At 47.2% G+C, this 20,000-nt stretch overlaps 1 protein-coding gene across 3 annotated transcripts in view; it reads right to left on the bottom strand.

The window, feature by feature from the left end:
• The window catches only part of LOC129842863 (ATP-binding cassette sub-family C member 12-like), a gene marked incomplete at its 5' end in the record, with an annotated part of 283,379 nt that overhangs the window by 225,694 nt on the left and 37,685 nt on the right, over positions 1-20,000 (bottom strand). The window contains 6 exon segments of one of the 3 annotated variants that reach the window (XM_055911559.1): positions 2,796-3,022; positions 8,003-8,185; positions 9,189-9,292; positions 13,392-13,481; positions 14,091-14,159; positions 14,366-14,459. In XM_055911559.1, coding sequence (XP_055767534.1) covers positions 2,796-3,022; positions 8,003-8,185; positions 9,189-9,292; positions 13,392-13,481; positions 14,091-14,159; positions 14,366-14,459 — 767 coding nt within the window. 3 annotated transcript variants of the gene reach the window in all.

Here is a 20,000-nt window from a genome sequence, read left to right as displayed (position 1 = left end):
GACTCAGAACACACAGGACTCAGAGCACACCACAAAGGACATGACTTGGAGTACAGTGCAGATTGGGCCATATGCTGTACACGGACACGGAACAGCAATTGTAACAGATGACAGATGCCCATAACAGTGAAGACAATGAAGACAATAACAGGACAATGATAATGAAGTTAATGAACAATAACAGGACAATGACAATGATAATGAAGTTAATGAACAATAACAGGACAATGATAATGAAGTTAATGAATAATAACAGGAACATGATAATGAAGTTAATGAACAATAACAGTACAATGATAATGAAGTTAATGAATAATAACAGGAACATGATAATGAAGTTAATGAACAATAACAGTACAATGACAATGAAGCTAATTAACAATAACAGGACAATGACAATGAAGCTAATGAACAATAACAGTACAATGATAATGAAGCTAATGAACAATAATAGGACAATAATAATGAAGTTAATGAACAATAACAGGACAATGATAATGAAGTTAATGAACAATAACAGGACAATGATAATGAAGTTAATGAACAATAACAGGACAATGATAATGAAGCTAATGAACAATAACAGGACAATGATAATGAAGTTAATGAACAATAACAGGACAATGATAATGAAGTTAATGAACAATAACAGTAAGGACAATGATAATGAAGCTAATGAAATGAATGCTCCATTAGATGCCTTTCTCATTAGATGACAGATGATGATGTTTTGACGGACTCATCTGTTGTGTATTTTAAGTGTTGCGGGTGTTAAGTTCATTATCATTGTCCATCATTTTGTTAAAGAAAACTTCTCATTAGATCTGACTGTACGTCACCCTGGGTAAATGACCAAACTGACTGCACGTCACCCTGGGTAAATGACCAAATTGACTGCATGTCACCCTGGGTAAATGACCAAACTGACTGCATGTCACCCTGGGTAAATGACCAAACTGACTGCGTGTCACCCTGGGTAAATGACCAAACCGACTGTATGTCACCCTGGGTAAATGACCAAACTGACTGCATGTCACCCTGGGTAAATGACCAAACTGACTGCATGTCACCCTGGGTAAATGACCAAACTGACTGTATGTCACCCTGGGTAAATGACCAAACTGACTGCATGTCACCCTGGGTAAATGACCAAACTGACTGCGTGTCACCCTGGGTAAATGACCAAACTGACTGCATGTCACCCTGGGTAAATGACCAAACTGACTGTATGTCACCCTGACTGCATGTCACCCTGGGTAAATGACCAAACTGACTGCATGTCACCCTGGGTAAATGACCAAACTGACTGTACGTCACCCTGGGTAAATGACCAAACTGACTGCATGTCACCCTGGGTAAATGACCAAACTGACTGTACGTCACCCTGGGTAAATGACCAAACTGACTGTACGTCACCCTGGGTAAATGACCAAACTGACTGCATGTCACCCTGGGTAAATGACCAAACTGACTGCGTGTCACCCTGGGTAAATGACCAAACTGACTGCGTGTCACCCTGGGTAAATGACCAAACTGACTGCATGTCACCCTGGGTAAATGACCAAACTGACTGTATGTCACCCTGGGTAAATGACCAAACTGACTGCATGTCACCCTGGGTAAATGACCAAACTGACTGTATGTCACCCTGGGTAAATGACCAAACTGACTGTATGTCACCCTGGGTAAATGACCAAACTGACTGCATGTCACCCTGGGTAAATGACCAAACTGACTGTATGTCACCCTGACTGCATGTCACCCTGGGTAAATGACCAAACTGACTGCATGTCACCCTGGGTAAATGACCAAACTGACTGCGTGTCACCCTGGGTAAATGACCAAACTGACTGTATGTCACCCTGGGTAAATGACCAAACTGACTGCATGTCACCCTGGGTAAATGACCAAACTGACTGTATGTCACCCTGGGTAAATGACCAAACTGACTGTATGTCACCCTGGGTAAATGACCAAACTGACTGCATGTCACCCTGGGTAAATGACCAAACTGACTGCATGTCACCCTGGGTAAATGACCAAACTGACTGTATGTCACCCTGGGTAAATGACCAAACTGACTGCATGTCACCCTGGGTAAATGACCAAACTGACTGTATGTCACCCTGGGTAAATGACCAAACTGACTGTATGTCACCCTGGGTAAATGACCAAACTGACTGCATGTCACCCTGGGTAAATGACCAAACTGACTGTGTGTCACCCTGGGTAAATGACCAAACTGACTGCGTGTCACCCTGGGTAAATGACCAAACTGACTGTACGTCACCCTGGGTAAATGACCAAACTGACTGTACGTCACCCTGGGTAAATGACCAAACTGACTGCGTGTCACCCTGGGTAAATGACCAAACTGACTGTATGTCACCCTGGGTAAATGACCAAACTGACTGTACGTCACCCTGGGTAAATGACCAAACTGACTGCGTGTCACCCTGGGTAAATGACCAAACTGACTGCGTGTCACCCTGGGTAAATGACCAAACTGACTGTATGTCACCCTGGGTAAATGACCAAACTGACTGCGTGTCACCCTGGGTAAATGACCAAACTGACTGTATGTCACCCTGGGTAAATGACCAAACTGACTGCACGTCACCCTGGGTAAATGACCAAACTGACTGCGTGTCACCCTGGGTAAATGACCAAACTGACTCCGTGTCACCCTGGGTAAATGACCAAACTGACTGCGTGTCACCCTGGGTAAATGACCAAACTGACTGCATGTCACCGTGGGTAAATGACCGATCTGTAAAGATGCCGGGTTGACTCACTAGAGTATGAGTGTTAAGATGGCTCCCAGCAGCGTGATGGCGATGAGTAACGGAGGGAACACGGCCGAGATGGTGACAATGGTGTAGGTGACCATCAGGCAGAACTGCAGGAAGTTCTCCATGTTGAAGGGCAGCATGGTATCCACCTCATCCTGGTCCTTGGAAAAACGGTTCACCATACGTCCCGTTGGGGTGGTGTCGAAGAAACTCATGGGGCTGTTCAGGATCTACGACACAGACAGGACCCAGGGGATAGGGTTAAGGTGATGAGGGGACTGGTGGAACACAGACAGGACCCAGGAGAGGGGGTTAAGGTGATGAGGGGACTGGTGGAACACAGACAGGACCCAGGAGAGGGGGTTAGGGTGATGAGGGGACTGGTGGAACACAGACAGGACCCAGGGGATCGGGTTAGGGTGATGAGAGGGCTGATGGAACGCAGACAGGACCCAGGGGATAGGGTTAGGGTTATGAGAGGACTGATGGAACACAGACAGGACCCAGGGGATTGGGTTAGGGTGATGAGGGGACTGATGGAACACAGACAGGACCCAGGGGATAGGGTTCGGGTGATGAGAGGACTGATGGAACACAGACAGGACCCAGGGGATTGGGTTAGGGTGATGAGAGGACTGATGGAACACAGACATGACCCAGGAGATGGGGTTAGGGTGATGAGAGGGCTGATGGAACACAGACAGGACCCAGGAGATGGGGTTAGGGTGATGAGAGGACTGATGGAACACAGACAGGACCCAGGGGATAGGGTTAGGGTGATGAGAGGACTGATGGAACACAGACAGGACCCAGGGGATAGGGTTAGGGTGATGAGAGGACTGATGGAACACAGACAGGACCCAGGGGATAGGGTTAGGGTGATGAGAGGACTGGTGGAACACAGACATGACCCATGGGATAGGGTTAGGGTGATGAAAGGACTGATGGAACACAGACAGGACCCAGGGGATAGGGTTAGGGTGATGAGAGGACTGATGGAACACAGACAGGACCCAGGGGATAGGGTTAGGGTGATGAGAGGACTGGTGGAACACAGACAGGACCCAGGGGATAGGGTTAGGGTGATGAGAGGACTGATGGAACACAGACAGGACCCAGGAGAGGGGGTTAGGGTGATGAGAGGACTGATGGAACACAGACAGGACCCAGGGGATAGGGTTAGGGTGATGAGAGGACTGATGGAACACAGACAGGACCCAGGAGATGGGGTTAGGGTGATGAGAGGACTGATGGAACACAGACAGGACCCAGGGGATAGGGTTAGGGTGATGAGAGGACTGATGGAACACAGACAGGACCCAGGGGATAGGGTTAGGGTGATGAGAGGACTGATGGAACACAGACAGGACCCAGGGGATAGGGTTAGGGTGATGAGAGGACTGGTGGAACACAGACATGACCCATGGGATAGGGTTAGGGTGATGAAAGGACTGATGGAACACAGACAGGACCCAGGGGATAGGGTTAGGGTGATGAGAGGACTGATGGAACACAGACAGGACCCAGGGGATAGGGTTAGGGTGATGAGATGACTGGTGGAACACAGACAGGACCCAGGGGATAGGGTTAGGGTGATGAGAGGACTGATGGAACACAGACAGGACCCAGGAGAGGGGGTTAGGGTGATGAGAGGACTGATGGAACACAGACAGGACCCAGGGGATAGGGTTAGGGTGATGAGAGGACTGATGGAACACAGATAGGACCCAGGGGATAGGGTTAGGGTGATGAGAGGACTGATGGAACACAGACAGGACCCAGGAGATGGGGTTAGGGTGATGAGAGGACTGATGGAACACAGACAGGACCCAGGGGATAGGGTTAGGGTGATGAGAGGACTGATGGAACACAGACAGGACCCAGGAGATGGGGTTAGGGTGATGAGAGGACTGATGGAACACAGACAGGACCCAGGAGATGGGGATAGGGTGATGAGAGGACTGATGGAACACAGACAGGACCCAGGGGATAGGGTTAGGGTGATGAGAGGACTGATGGAACACAGACAGGACCCAGGGGATAGGGTTAGGGTGATGAGAGGACTGGTGGAACACAGACATGACCCATGGGATAGGGTTAGGGTGATGAAAGGACTGATGGAACACAGACAGGACCCAGGGGATAGGGTTAGGGTGATGAGAGGACTGATGGAACACAGACAGGACCCAGGGGATAGGGTTAGGGTGATGAGAGGACTGGTGGAACACAGACAGGACCCAGGGGATAGGGTTAGGGTGATGAGAGGACTGATGGAACACAGACAGGACCCAGGAGAGGGGGTTAGGGTGATGAGAGGACTGATGGAACACAGACAGGACCCAGGGGATAGGGTTAGGGTGATGAGAGGACTGATGGAACACAGATAGGATCCAGGGGATAGGGTTAGGGTGATGAGAGGACTGATGGAACACAGACAGGACCCAGGGGATAGGGTTAGGGTGATGAGAGGACTGATGGAACACAGACAGGACCCAGGGGATAGGGTTAGGGTGATGAGAGGACTGGTGGAACACAGACATGACCCATGGGATAGGGTTAGGGTGATGAAAGGACTGATGGAACACAGACAGGACCCAGGGGATAGGGTTAGGGTGATGAGAGGACTGATGGAACACAGACAGGACCCAGGGGATAGGGTTAGGGTGATGAGAGGACTGGTGGAACACAGACAGGACCCAGGGGATAGGGTTAGGGTGATGAGAGGACTGATGGAACACAGACAGGACCCAGGAGAGGGGGTAGGGTGATGAGAGGACTGATGGAACACAGACAGGACCCAGGGGATAGGGTTAGGGTGATGAGAGGACTGATGGAACACAGATAGGACCCAGGGGATAGGGTTAGGGTGATGAGAGGACTGATGGAACACAGACAGGACCCAGGAGATGGGGTTAGGGTGATGAGAGGACTGATGGAACACAGACAGGACCCAGGAGATGGGGTTAGGGTGATGAGAGGACTGATGGAACACAGATAGGATCCAGGGGATAGGGTTAGGGTGATGAGAGGACTGATGGAACACAGACAGGACCCAGGGGATAGGGTTAGGGTGATGAGAGGACTGATGGAACACAGACAGGACCCAGGGGATAGGGTTAGGGTGATGAGAGGACTGGTGGAACACAGACATGACCCATGGGATAGGGTTAGGGTGATGAAAGGACTGATGGAACACAGACAGGACCCAGGGGATAGGGTTAGGGTGATGAGAGGAATGGTGGAACACAGACAGGACCCAGGGGATAGGGTTAGGGTGATGAGAGGACTGATGGAACACAGACAGGACCCAGGAGAGGGGGTAGGGTGATGAGAGGACTGATGGAACACAGACAGGACCCAGGGGATAGGGTTAGGGTGATGAGAGGACTGATGGAACACAGATAGGACCCAGGGGATAGGGTTAGGGTGATGAGAGGACTGATGGAACACAGACAGGACCCAGGAGATGGGGTTAGGGTGATGAGAGGACTGATGGAACACAGACAGGACCCAGGAGATGGGGTTAGGGTGATGAGAGGACTGATGGAACACAGACAGGACCCAGGGGATAGGGTTAGGGTGATGAGAGGACTGATGGAACACAGACAGGACCCAGGGGATAGGGTTAGGGTGATGAGAGGACTGGTGGAACACAGACATGACCCATGGCATAGGGTTAGGGTGATGAAAGGACTGATGGAACACAGACAGGACCCAGGGGATAGGGTTAGGGTGATGAGAGGACTGATGGAACACAGACAGGACCCAGGGGATAGGGTTAGGGTGATGAGAGGACTGGTGGAACACAGACAGGACCCAGGGGATAGGGTTAGGGTGATGAGAGGACTGATGGAACACAGACAGGACCCAGGAGAGGGGGTTAGGGTGATGAGAGGACTGATGGAACACAGACAGGACCCAGGGGATAGGGTTAGGGTGATGAGAGGACTGATGGAACACAGATAGGATCCAGGGGATAGGGTTAGGGTGATGAGAGGACTGATGGAACACAGACAGGACCCAGGAGATGGGGTTAGGGTGATGAGAGGACTGATGGAACACAGACAGGACCCAGGGGATAGGGTTAGGGTGATGAGAGGACTGATGGAACACAGACAGGACCCAGGGGATCGGGTTAGGGGGATGAGAGGACTGATGGAACACAGACAGTACCCAGGGGATTGGGTTAGGGTGATGAGAGGACTGATGGAACACAGACAGGACCCAGGGGATCGGGTTAGGGGGATGAGAGGACTGATGGAACACAGACAGGACCCAGGGGATCGGGTTAGGGGGATGAGAGGACTGATGGAACACAGACAGGACCCAGGGGATTGGGTTAGGGTGATGAGAGGGCTGATGAAACGCAACCCTACTGTAAGATCTTTATGACATACACGACCGTGCAAAAGTTTGGGATCACTTTAAAAGATGTCCTTGTTTTTGAAAGAAAAGCAAAAAAAATGGTCCATTTAAAATAATATCAAATTGATCAGATATACGGTGTAGACATTGTTAATGTTGTAAATGACTATTGTAGCTGGAAACAACTGTTTTTTTATGGAATATCTACATAGGTGTACAGAGGCCCATTATCAGCAACCATCACTCCTGTGTTCCAATGGCACGTTGTGTTAGCTAATCCAAGGTTATCATTTTAAAAGGCTAATTGATCATTAGAAAACCCTTTTGCAATTATGTTAGCACAGCTGAAAACAGTTGTACTGATTAAAGAAGCAATAAAACTGGCCTTCTTTAGACTAGTTGAGTATCTGGAGCATCAGCATTTGTGGGTTCGATTACAGGCTCAAAACGGCCAATGGCGTTTCTTTCAAAAACAAAAGGACATTTCTAAGTGACCCCAAACTTTTGAATGGTAGTGTATATCGTCAGAGACCTATCCACTGCTAAAATGTAAAGTCACATGACTCATGGGGTTGCCCAGGGTCTGAACCCCAGACAGTCCAGGGTGATCAAGCTTCTTTATATCCCAAAGTAAAAGCTATGAACACAAACCCAGCTATTTGTTGTGGAACAAGACAAGGATGTCCCCTCTCCCCTCTCTTCTTCCAAGATTCAACGCTATGGAATTCCTCATCAATTACTTTTGGTTATCATCCCGCATTGTACCTCTCCCCTGTCCGTTTCAATACGATTGACAACAGTGTGGTAGTGTGATTGATAACAGTGGTGGTAGTGGTGGTAGTTACGTTTCTGAACATGGTGTCGTGTAGCTTGGAGGACGCGTGCAGCGTAACTTTGGTGAAAGAGTAGCCCTTGAGGAAGCTGAAGACCAGCATGGCCACCACCACCAGGCCGTAAACCATCTGGTAGAAGCTCAGGTCAGGGTTCAGGGAGATGTTTCCTGCGGTGGAATTCGACACGTTCGCTGTCTGAAATCACACGTTAAAGAGCCCGTTAGTTAATATATGGCTTTGTTACCGTGTAAGGTACTACGAATGTTTTAACTAGTCTATAAAAAACACATGCAGCATGTTATGGTAATTTTTTTTTTTTTTTACTTGTGCTAGCCACAGATGTCATCTAATCTGCTACAATAGGAACGATAAACTGTTCATGCAATTGACACTTTTCTAAGCTCCAGAATTTTTTGGGGGAAACCAATCGCAGCTCTCCAATGGATAGCAACTGTCGTCGAGTCCGACATCTCGGACAAGATCACGTTTCAAACGCATGAAAGCCAGTAAGGGAAATGGCAGAAAACTGAGTTTTTCTTCAAAACATAAATAGTTGAAAATGGCTAAATAATTTAACAGTGCACCAGGCGCTACTGTGATTCCTGAAATGCCGAGCCTGTTTATATTAGTATTTATCGAATCCGAAATTATACTTTCGTTACATTGTTTGCTAGCTCCGCTCGTTAGCTAGCTCTCAGTCTCATTGACCACTAAAACTTTGCTAACACTAGCTAGCCACTCCATATAACATGTTTTCGCTAAATGTATGTTAGCTAGCTAAGCCATGTTATGAATACAACTCTCCTCTGCTACCATCATGATGCTATTAGAGAGCAATAGCTTCCAAAAGTGGTTATATGACTGCTTGCTGACAGTGAATTCAGAGCCGTTCAGTGGCTAACCACATAAACAAACATAATTTTACCAAGTTCCCCGTGAATAAATTGTAATACCAGTCCATCAAAACATACCCACGTGTCTTCTAATTAACAAGGGGTGGTCTGTGTTTCATTTCATTGTGTAAAAAAAACATCATAATTGTAAGGGGGATTTCGCCAGTGGTTTGAGTGATGCATTGGTCTTCCAAAAGAAAATGTTGTCAGAGGTTGCAACAGTAACCAAAGGGTGTAGGGGCCTAGCGAAGGGTCAATTGACAAACATTTGAAAACATAAGGAAAAGTAACTACAGTAGACTTACCCCTGATCCCTGCTCCAGCCAGTAGCTGAGCCACCAGTTGCTGAAGGCAGTGGACCCCACCAAGCAGATGAAGATGATGATGATGAGAGACAGTAGTATGTACCCTGGAGACCAGAGACACCAGAGGTGAGACCAGAGGAGAGAAAAGATGAGACGAGAGACCAGAGGAGAGAAGAGATGAGAGACCAGAGACAAGAGGAGAGACCAGAGGGGAGACCAGAGGAGAGAGGAGAGACCAGAGGAGAGACCAGAGGGGAGACCAGAGGAGAGAGGAGAGACCAGAGGAGAGACCAGAGGGGAGACCAGAGACCAGAGGGGAGACCAGAGGGGAGACCAGAGGGGAGACCAGAGGAGAGACCAGAGGGGAGACCAGAGGGGAGACCAGAGGGGAGACCAGAGGAGAGACCAGAGGAGAGACCAGAGGAGAGACCAGAGGAGAGACCAGAGGGGAGACCAGAGGGGAGACCAGAGGAGAGATCAGAGGGGAGACCAGAGGGGAGACCAGAGGGGAGACCAGATGAGAGACCAGATGAGAGACCAGAGGGGAGACCAGAGGGGAGAGGAGAGGAGAGACCAGAGGAGAGACCAGAGGAGAGACCAGAGGAGAGACCAGAGGAGAGATCAGAGGAGAGACCAGAGGAGAGACCAGAGGGGAGACCAGAGGGGAGACCAGAGGGGAGACCAGATGAGAGACCAGAGGGGAGACCAGAGGGGAGACCAGAGGAGAGACCAGAGGAGACACCAGAGGGGAGACCAGAGGGGAGACCAGATGAGAGACCAGAGGGGAGACCAGAGGAGAGACCAGAGGAGAGACCAGAGGAGAGACCAGAGGGGAGACCAGAGGGGAGACCAGATGAGAGACCAGAGGAGAGACCAGAGGAGAGACCAGAGGAGAGACCAGAGGAGAGACCAGAGGGGAGACCAGAGGAGAGACCAGAGGGGAGACCAGAGGGGAGACCAGATGAGAGACCAGAGGAGAGATCAGAGGAGAGACCAGAGGAGAGACCAGAGGGGAGACCAGAGGGGAGACCAGAGGAGAGACCAGAGGAGAGACCAGAGGGGAGACCAGAGGGGAGACCAGAGGAGAGACCAGAGGAGAGACCAGAGGTGAGACCAGAGGAGAGACCAGAAGAGAGACCAGAGGGGAGACCAGAGGGGAGACCAGAGGGGAGACCAGAGGAGAGACCAGAGGAGAGACCAGAGGAGAGACCAGAGGGGAGACCAGAGGAGAGACCAGAGGGGAGACCAGAGGGGAGACCAGATGAGAGACCAGAGGGGAGACCAGATGAGAGACCAGAGGAGAGACCAGAGGGGAGACCAGAGGAGAGACCAGAGGTGAGACCAGAGGAGAGACCAGAGGGGAGACCAGAGGGGAGACCAGAGGGGAGACCAGATGAGAGACCAGAGGGGAGACCAGAGGGGAGACCAGATGAGAGACCAGAGGGGAGACCAGATGAGAGACCAGAGGGGAGACCAGAGGAGAGAGAAAGGGGGAGAGGAGAGACCAGAGGGGAGACCAGAGGGGAGACCAGATGAGAGACCAGAGGGGAGACCAGAGGGGAGACCAGATGAGAGACCAGAGGGGAGACCAGATGAGAGACCAGAGGGGAGACCAGATGAGAGACCAGAGGGGAGACCAGATGAGAGACCAGAGGGGAGACCAGAGGAGAGACCAGAGGAGAGACCAGAGGGGAGAGGAGAGACCAGAGGAGAGACCAGAGGGGAGACCAGAGGGGAGACCAGATGAGAGACCAGAGGGGAGACCAGAGGGGAGACCAGATGAGAGACCAGAGGGGAGACCAGAGGAGAGACCAGAGGAGAGACCAGAGGGGAGACCAGATGAGAGACCAGAGGGGAGACCAGAGGGGAGACCAGAGGGGAGACCAGATGAGAGACCAGATGAGAGACCAGAGGGGAGACCAGAGACCAGAGGGGAGACCAGAGGGGAGACCAGAGGAGAGACCAGAGGAGAGACCAGAGGGGAGACCAGAGGGGAGACCAGAGGGGAGACCAGAGGAGAGACCAGAGGAGAGACCAGAGGAGAGACCAGAGGGGAGACCAGAGGAGAGACCAGAGGAGAGACCAGAGGGGAGACCAGAGGAGAGACCAGAGGGGAGACCAGATGAGAGACCAGAGGGGAGACCAGATGAGAGACCAGAGGAGAGACCAGAGGGGAGACCAGAGGGGAGACCAGAGGAGAGACCAGAGGTGAGACCAGAGGAGAGACCAGAGGGGAGACCAGAGGAGAGACCAGAGGAGAGACCAGAGGGGAGACCAGATGAGAGACCAGAGGGGAGACCAGAGGGGAGACCAGAGGGGAGACCAGATGAGAGACCAGATGAGAGACCAGAGGGGAGACCAGAGGAGAGCACAGAGGAGAGAGAAAGGGGGAGAGGAGAGACCAAAGGAGAGACCAGAGGAGAGACCAGAGGAGAGACCAGAGGGGAGACCAGATGAGAGACCAGAGGGGAGACCAGAGGAGAGACCAGAGGAGAGAGAAAGGGGGAGAGGAGAGACCAAAGGAGAGACCAGAGGAGAGACCAGAGGAGAGACCAGAGGAGAGACCAGAGGGGAGACCAGAGGGGAGACCAGAGGAGAGACGAGAAGGGAGACAAGAGGGGAGACCAGAGGGGAGACCAGAGGAGAGACCAGAGGAGAGACCAGAAGGGAGACCAGAGGGGAGACCAGAGGAGAGACCAGAGGAGAGAGAAAGGGGGAGAGGAAAGACCAAAGGAGAGACCAGAGGAGAGACCAGAGGAGAGACCAGAGGGGAGACCAGATGAGAGACCAGAGGGGAGACCAGAGGAGAGACCAGAGGAGAGAGAAAGGGGGAGAGGAGAGACCAAAGGAGAGACCAGAGGAGAGACCAGAGGAGAGACCAGAGGAGAGACCAGAAGGGAGACCAGAGGAGAGACCAGAGGAGAGACCAGAAGGGAGACCAGAGGGGAGACCAGAGGGGAGACCAGAGGGGAGACCAGAGGAGAGACCAGAGGAGAGAGAAAGGGGGAGAGGAGAGACCAAAGGAGAGACCAGAGGAGAGACCAGAGGAGAGACCAGAGGAAAGACCAGAGGAGAGACCAGAGGGGAGACCAGAGGAGAGATCAGAGGAGAGACCAGAGGGGAGACCAGAGGAGAGACCAGAGGAGAGAAAAGATGAGAGACCAAAGACCAGACGAGAGACCAGAGGAGAGAAGAGATGAGAGACCAGAGACAAGAAGAGAGACCAGAGGAGAGACCAGAGGAGAGACCAGAGGGGAGACCAATGGGGAGACCAGAGGAGAGACCAGAGGAGAGACCAGAGGAGAGACCAGAGGGGAGACCAGAGGGGAGACCAGAGGGGAGACCAGAGGAGAGACCAGAGGGGAGACCAGAGGGGAGACCAGAGGAGAGACCAGAGAGGAGACCAGAGGAGAGACCAGAGAGGAGACCAGAGGGGAGACCAGAGGGGAGACCAGAGGGGAGACCAGATGAGAGACCAGAGGAGAGACCAGAGGGGAGACCAGAGGGGAGACCAGAGGAGAGACCAGAGGGGAGACCAGAGGGGAGAGGAGAGACCAGAGGAGAGACCAGAGGGGAGAGGAGAGACCAGAGGGGAGACCAGAGGAGAGACCAGAGGGGAGACCAGAGGGGAGACCAGAGGAGAGACCAGAGGAGAGACCAGAGGAGAGACCAGAGGAGCGACCAGAGGAGAGACCAGAGGAGATACCAGAGGAGAGACCAGAGGGGAGACCAGAGGAGAGACCAGAGGGGAGACCAGAGGAGAGACCAGAGGAGAGACCAGAGGAGAGAGAAAAGGGGAGAGGAGAGACCAAAGGAGAGACCAAAGGAGAGACCAGAGGAGAGACCAGAGGAGAGACCAGAGGGGAGAGGAGAGGAGAGACCAGAGGGGAGAGGAGAGGAGAGACCAGAGAGACCAAAGGAGAGACCAAAGGAGAGACCAGAGGAGAGACCAAAGGAGAGACCAGAGGAGAGAGGAGACACCATAAGATACAGGATTCAGCATGGCTCAACATAACCCACACTATACTGCTACAATATTGGTTAATGATTTGCTTAGATCTGAGTATCCCTGCTCCACTAGGTGTGAGGAGTAAGGCTGATTAGCTGAGGTGTGTCCTAACCTCCTGCAGCTTTACAGTACTGGCGGTAGGTCAGGGTTAACTCGGGGTTCAGAGTGTGGTGTGTGTAAGGTGTGTTTCTAACCTCCTGCAGCTTTACAGTACTGGTGGTAGGTCCTCCAGGTAACAGAACCCTCCTGAGAACCCTCCTGAGTCACCAGCTGGTCCTTGGACACTACCAGACAACAACAACAAATATCAACAGAGAACATCAACAACAAAAACCATAATAAACAACCACAACCATAATAAACAACATCAACAACAACAACCATAATAAACAACCACAACCATAATAAACAACATCAACAACAACAACCATAATAAACAACAACAACAAATATCAACAGACAACAGCAACAACCACAACCATAATAAACAACAACAACCATAATAAACAACCACAACCATAATAAACAACCACAACCATAATAAACAACCACAACCATAATAAACAACCACAACCATAATAAACAACCACAACCATAATAAACAACAACAACCATAATAAACAACAACAACAAATATCAATAGACAACATCAACAACAACAAACAGAATAAACAACAATAACAACCGTAATAAAAAACAACAAACATAATAAACAACAACAATAACCATAATAAACAACAACACACATAATAAATAAAAACAAACATAAACAACAACAAACATGTTGATGGAATTAATTGATTTGATCCTTTAAAATGTCACACAGTGTACAGCCATAATAATACTTTGGAGGATTGGAATGTGAAGGAATCGAGGACCCTGGCTAAAATTACCGTTGACGTCATGTGACACCGATTGACTTCCTCCCGACTCGTCTGGTTTCTCATCAGACATGTCAAAAGCTGTCGGGGGGAAAAAGACGTGACGTAAATCCCAGTAAATGACACACAAACAGACCTTTTTAAACGCAGAGTTACACATATAAGAATGTAATGTATGAAACAAGACACTAGAAGGAAAACCTATTGTTTCCAATAGCGTTACATACAGGATGTGAGAGCAGACCGTGTCTATGTTAAGATATGTATGGATCTATATCAAATCAAACCTGGGTTTTCTTGTCCTTTTCCCTTGTGATCAACCGGGTTATTCTCCTTCCTGTCCACGGGGTCTGGTTGTGTCGGCTCCTCCTCAGTTCGTTCCTAACATACAGGATTAAGTCAGACATTAATAATGTGGCAGGAATATATTTGTTGACGTCTCTCGGGAGTCTTGACAATACAGTATACGACTGTGTATTTGATGTGTGGAAAACATAGGAAGAGAAGTGGCAGCATGTGCAACAGCTAATGGGGATCCTAATAAACTAGACTAAAACATGATATCTAGACTGGACATAGTCTCCTCCTGGTGGACTAATCCTAATAAACTAGACTAAAACATGATACATGATATCTAGACTGGACATAGTCTCCTCCTGGTGGACTAATCCTAATAAACTAGACTAAAACATGATATCTAGACTGGACATAGTCTCCTCCAGGTGGACTGATCCTAATAAACTAGACTAAAACATGATATCTAGACTGGACATAGTCTCCTCCTGGTGGACTGATCCTAATAAACTAGACTAAAACATGATACATGATATCTAGACTGGACATAGTCTCCTCCAGGTGGACTGATCCTAATAAACTAGACTAAAACATGATACATGATATCTAGACTGGACATAGTCTCCTCCAGGTGGACTGATCCTAATAAACTAGACTAAAACATGATATCTAGACTGGACATAGTCTCCTCCTGGTGGACTGATCCTAATAAACTAGACTAAAACATGATATCTAGACTGGACATAGTCTCCTCCTGGTGGACTGATCCTAATAAACTAGACTAAAACATGATACATGATATCTAGACTGGACATAGTCTCCTCCAGGTGGACTGATCCTAATAAACTAGACTAAGACATGATATCTAGACTGGACATAGTCTCCTCCTGGTGGACTGATCCTAATAAACTAGACTAAAACATGATACATGATATCTAGACTGGACATAGTCTCCTCCTGGTGGACTGATCCTAATAAACTAGACTAAAACATGATACATGATATCTAGACTGGACATAGTCTCCTCCTGGTGGACTGATCCTAATAAACTAGACTAAAACATGATATCTAGACTGGACATAGTCTCCTCCTGGTGGACTGATCCTAATAAACTAGACTAAAACATGATACATGATATCTAGACTGGACATAGTCTCCTCCTGGTGGACTGATCCTAATAAACTAGACTAAAACATGATACATGATATCTAGACTGGACATAGTCTCCTCCTGGTAGACTGATCCTAATAAACTAGACTAAAACATGATATCTAGACTGGACATAGTCTCCTCCTGGTGGACTGATCCTAATAAACTAGACTAAAACATGATACATGATATCTAGACTGGACATAGTCTCCTCCAGGTGGACTGATCCTAATAAACTAGACTAAAACATGATATCTAGACTGGACATAGTCTCCTCCTGGTGGACTGATCCTAATAAACTAGACTAAAACATGATACATGATATCTAGACTGGACATAGTCTCCTCCAGGTGGACTGATCCTAATAAACTAGACTAAAACATGATCCATGATATCTAGACTGGACATAGTCTCCTCCAGGTGGACTGATCCTAATAAACTAGACTAAAACATGATATCTAGACTGGACATAGTCTCCTCCAGGTGGACTGATCCTAATAAACTAGACTAAAACATGATACATGATATCTAGACATAGTCTCCTCCAGGTAGACTGATCCTAATAAACTAGACTAAAACATGATACATGATATCTAGACTGGACATAGTCTCCTCCTGGTGGACTGATCCTAATAAACTAGACTAAAACATGATATCTAGACTGGACATAGTCTCCTCCAGGTGGACTGATCCTAATAAACTAGACTAAAACATGATACATGATATCTAGACTGGACATAGTCTCCTCCAGGTGGACTGATCCTAATAAACTAGACTAAAACATGATACATGATATCTAGACTGGACATAGTCTCCTCCAGGTGGACTGATCCTAATAAACTAGACTAAAACATGATACATGATATCTAGACTGGACATAGTCTCCTCCTGGTGGACTGATCCTAATAAACTAGACTAAAACATGATACATGATATCTAGACTGGACATAGTCTCCTCCACGTGGACTGATCCTAATAAACTAGACTAAAACATGATACATGATATCTAGACTGGACATAGTCTCCTCCTGGTGGACTGATCCTAATAAACTAGACTAAAACATGATACATGATATCTAGACTGGACATAGTCTCCTACAGGTGGACTGATCCTAATAAACTAGACTAAAACATGATACATGATATCTAGACTGGACATAGTCTCCTCCAGGTGGACTGATCCTAATAAACTAGACTAAAACATGATACATGATATCTAGACTGGACATAGTCTCCTCCAGGTGGACTGATCCTAATAAACTAGACTAAAACATGATACATGATATCTAGACTGGACATAGTCTCCTCCAGGTGGACTGATCCTAATAAACTAGACTAAAACATTATACATGATATCTAGACTGGACATAGTCTCCTCCTGGTGGACTGATCCTAATAAACTAGACTAAAACATGATACATGATATCTAGACTGGACATAGTCTCCTCCAGGTGGACTGATCCTAATAAACTAGACTAAAACATGATACATGATATCTAGACTGGACATAGTCTCCTCCACGTGGACTGATCCTAATAAACTAGACTAAAACATGATATCTAGACTGGACATAGTCTCCTCCTGGTGGACTGATCCTAATAAACTAGACTAAAACATGATACATGATATCTAGACTGGACATAGTCTCCTCCAGGTGGACTGATCCTAATAAACTAGACTAAAACATGATACATGATATCTAGACTGGACATAGTCTCCTCCAGGTGGACTGATCCTAATAAACTAGACTAAAACATGATACATGATATCTAGACTGGACATAGTCTCCTCCTGGTGGACTGATCCTAATAAACTAGACTAAAACATGATACATGATATCTAGACTGGACATAGTCTCCTCCAGGTGGACTGATCCTAATAAACTAGACTAAAACATGATATCTAGACTGGACATAGTCTCCTCCTGGTGGACTGATCCTAATAAACTAGACTAAAACATGATACATGATATCTAGACTGGACATAGTCTCCTACAGGTGGACTGATCCTAATAAACTAGACTAAAACATGATATCTAGACTGGACATAGTCTCCTCCAGGTGGACTGATCCTAATAAACTAGACTAAAACATGATATCTAGACTGGACATAGTCTCCTCCTGGTGGACTGATCCTAATAAACTAGACTAAAACATGATACATGATATCTAGACTGGACATAGTCTCCTCCTGGTGGACTGATCCTAATAAACTAGACTAAAACATGATATCTAGACTGGACATAGTCTCCTCCAGGTGGACTGATCCTAATAAACTAGACTAAAACATGATACATGATATCTGGACTGGACATAGTCTCCTACAAGTGGACTGATCCTAATAAACTAGACTAAAACATGATATCTAGACTGGACATAGTCTCCTCCTGGTGGACTGATCCTAATAAACTAGACTAAAACATGATACATGATATCTAGACTGGACATAGTCTCCTACAGGTGGACTGACCCTAATAAACTAGACTAAAACATGATACATGATATCTAGACTGGACATAGTCTCCTCCACGTGGACTGATCCTAATAAACTAGACTAAAACATGATATCTAGACTGGACATAGTCTCCTCCTGGTGGACTGATCCTAATAAACTAGACTAAAACATGATATCTAGACTGGACATAGTCTCCTCCTGGTGGACTGATCCTAATAAACTAGACTAAAACATGATATCTAGACTGGACATAGTCTCCTCCTGGTGGACTGATCCTAATAAACTAGACTAAAACATGATACATGATATCTAGACTGGACATAGTCTCCTCCAGGTGGACTGATCCTAATAAACTAGACTAAAACATGATACATGATATCTAGACTGGACATAGTCTCCTCCTGGTGGACTGATCCTAATAAACTAGACTAAAACATGATATCTAGACTGGACATAGTCTCCTCCAGGTGGACTGATCCTAATAAACTAGACTAAAACATGATACATGATATCTAGACTGGACATAGTCTCCTCCAGGTGGACTGATCCTAATAAACTAGACTAAAACATGATATCTAGACTGGACATAGTCTCCTCCAGGTAGACTGATCCTAATAAACTAGACTAAAACATGATATCTAGACTGGACATAGTCTCCTCCAGGTGGACTGATCCTAATAAACTAGACTAAAACATGATACATGATATCTAGACTGGACATAGTCTCCTCCTGGTGGACTGATCCTAATAAACTAGACTAAAACATGATACATGATATCTAGACTGGACATAGTCTCCTCCTGGTGGACTGATCCTAATAAACTAGACTAAAACATGATACATGATATCTAGACTGGACATAGTCTCCTCCAGGTAGACTGATCCTAATAAACTAGACTAAAACATGATATCTAGACTGGACATAGTCTCCTCCTGGTGGACTGATCCTAATAAACTAGACTAAAACATGATATCTAGACTGGACATAGTCTCCTCCAGGTAGACTGATCCTAATAAACTAGACTAAAACATGATACATGATATCTAGACTGGACATAGTCTCCTCCTGGTGGACTGATCCTAATAAACTAGACTAAAACATGATATCTAGACTGGACATAGTCTCCTCCTGGTGGACTGATCCTAATAAACTAGACTAAAACATGATACATGATATCTAGACTGGACATAGTCTCCTCCAGGTGGACTGATCCTAATAAACTAGACTAAAACATGATATCTAGACTGGACATAGTCTCCTCCTGGTGGACTGATCCTAATAAACTAGACTAAAACATGATACATGATATCTAGACTGGACATAGTCTCCTCCTGGTGGACTGATCCTAATAAACTAGACTAAAACATGATACATGATATCTAGACTGGACATAGTCTCCTCCTGGTGGACTGATCCTAATAAACTAGACTAAAACATGATACATGATATCTAGACTGGACATAGTCTCCTCCTGGTGGACTGATCCTAATAAACTAGACTAAAACATGATACATGATATCTAGACTGGACATAGTCTCCTCCTGGTGGACTGATCCTAATAAACTAGACTAAAACATGATATCTAGACTGGACATAGTCTCCTCCAGGTGGACTGATCCTAATAAACTAGACTAAAACATGATACATGATATCTAGACTGGACATAGTCTCCTCCAGGTGGACTGATCCTAATAAACTAGACTAAAACATGATACATGATATCTAGACTGGACATAGTCTCCTCCAGGTGGACTGATCCTAATAAACTAGACTAAAACATGATACATGATATCTAGACTGGACATAGTCTCCTCCCGGTGGACTGATCCTAATAAACTAGACTAAAACATGATACATGATATCTAGACTGGACATAGTCTCCTCCAGGTGGACTGATCCTAATAAACTAGACTAAAACATGATACATGATATCTAGACATAGTCTCCTCCAGGTAGACTGATCCTAATAAACTAGACTAAAACATGATACATGATATCTAGACTGGACATAGTCTCCTCCTGGT

Source organism: Salvelinus fontinalis, unplaced genomic scaffold, assembly GCF_029448725.1.
Source record: "Salvelinus fontinalis isolate EN_2023a unplaced genomic scaffold, ASM2944872v1 scaffold_0072, whole genome shotgun sequence".
In the NCBI taxonomy this organism is placed as follows: domain Eukaryota; kingdom Metazoa; phylum Chordata; class Actinopteri; order Salmoniformes; family Salmonidae; genus Salvelinus; species Salvelinus fontinalis.
The sequence above is the reverse complement of the archived record's forward strand: the minus strand, read 5'-3'. Positions and strand labels throughout refer to the sequence as shown.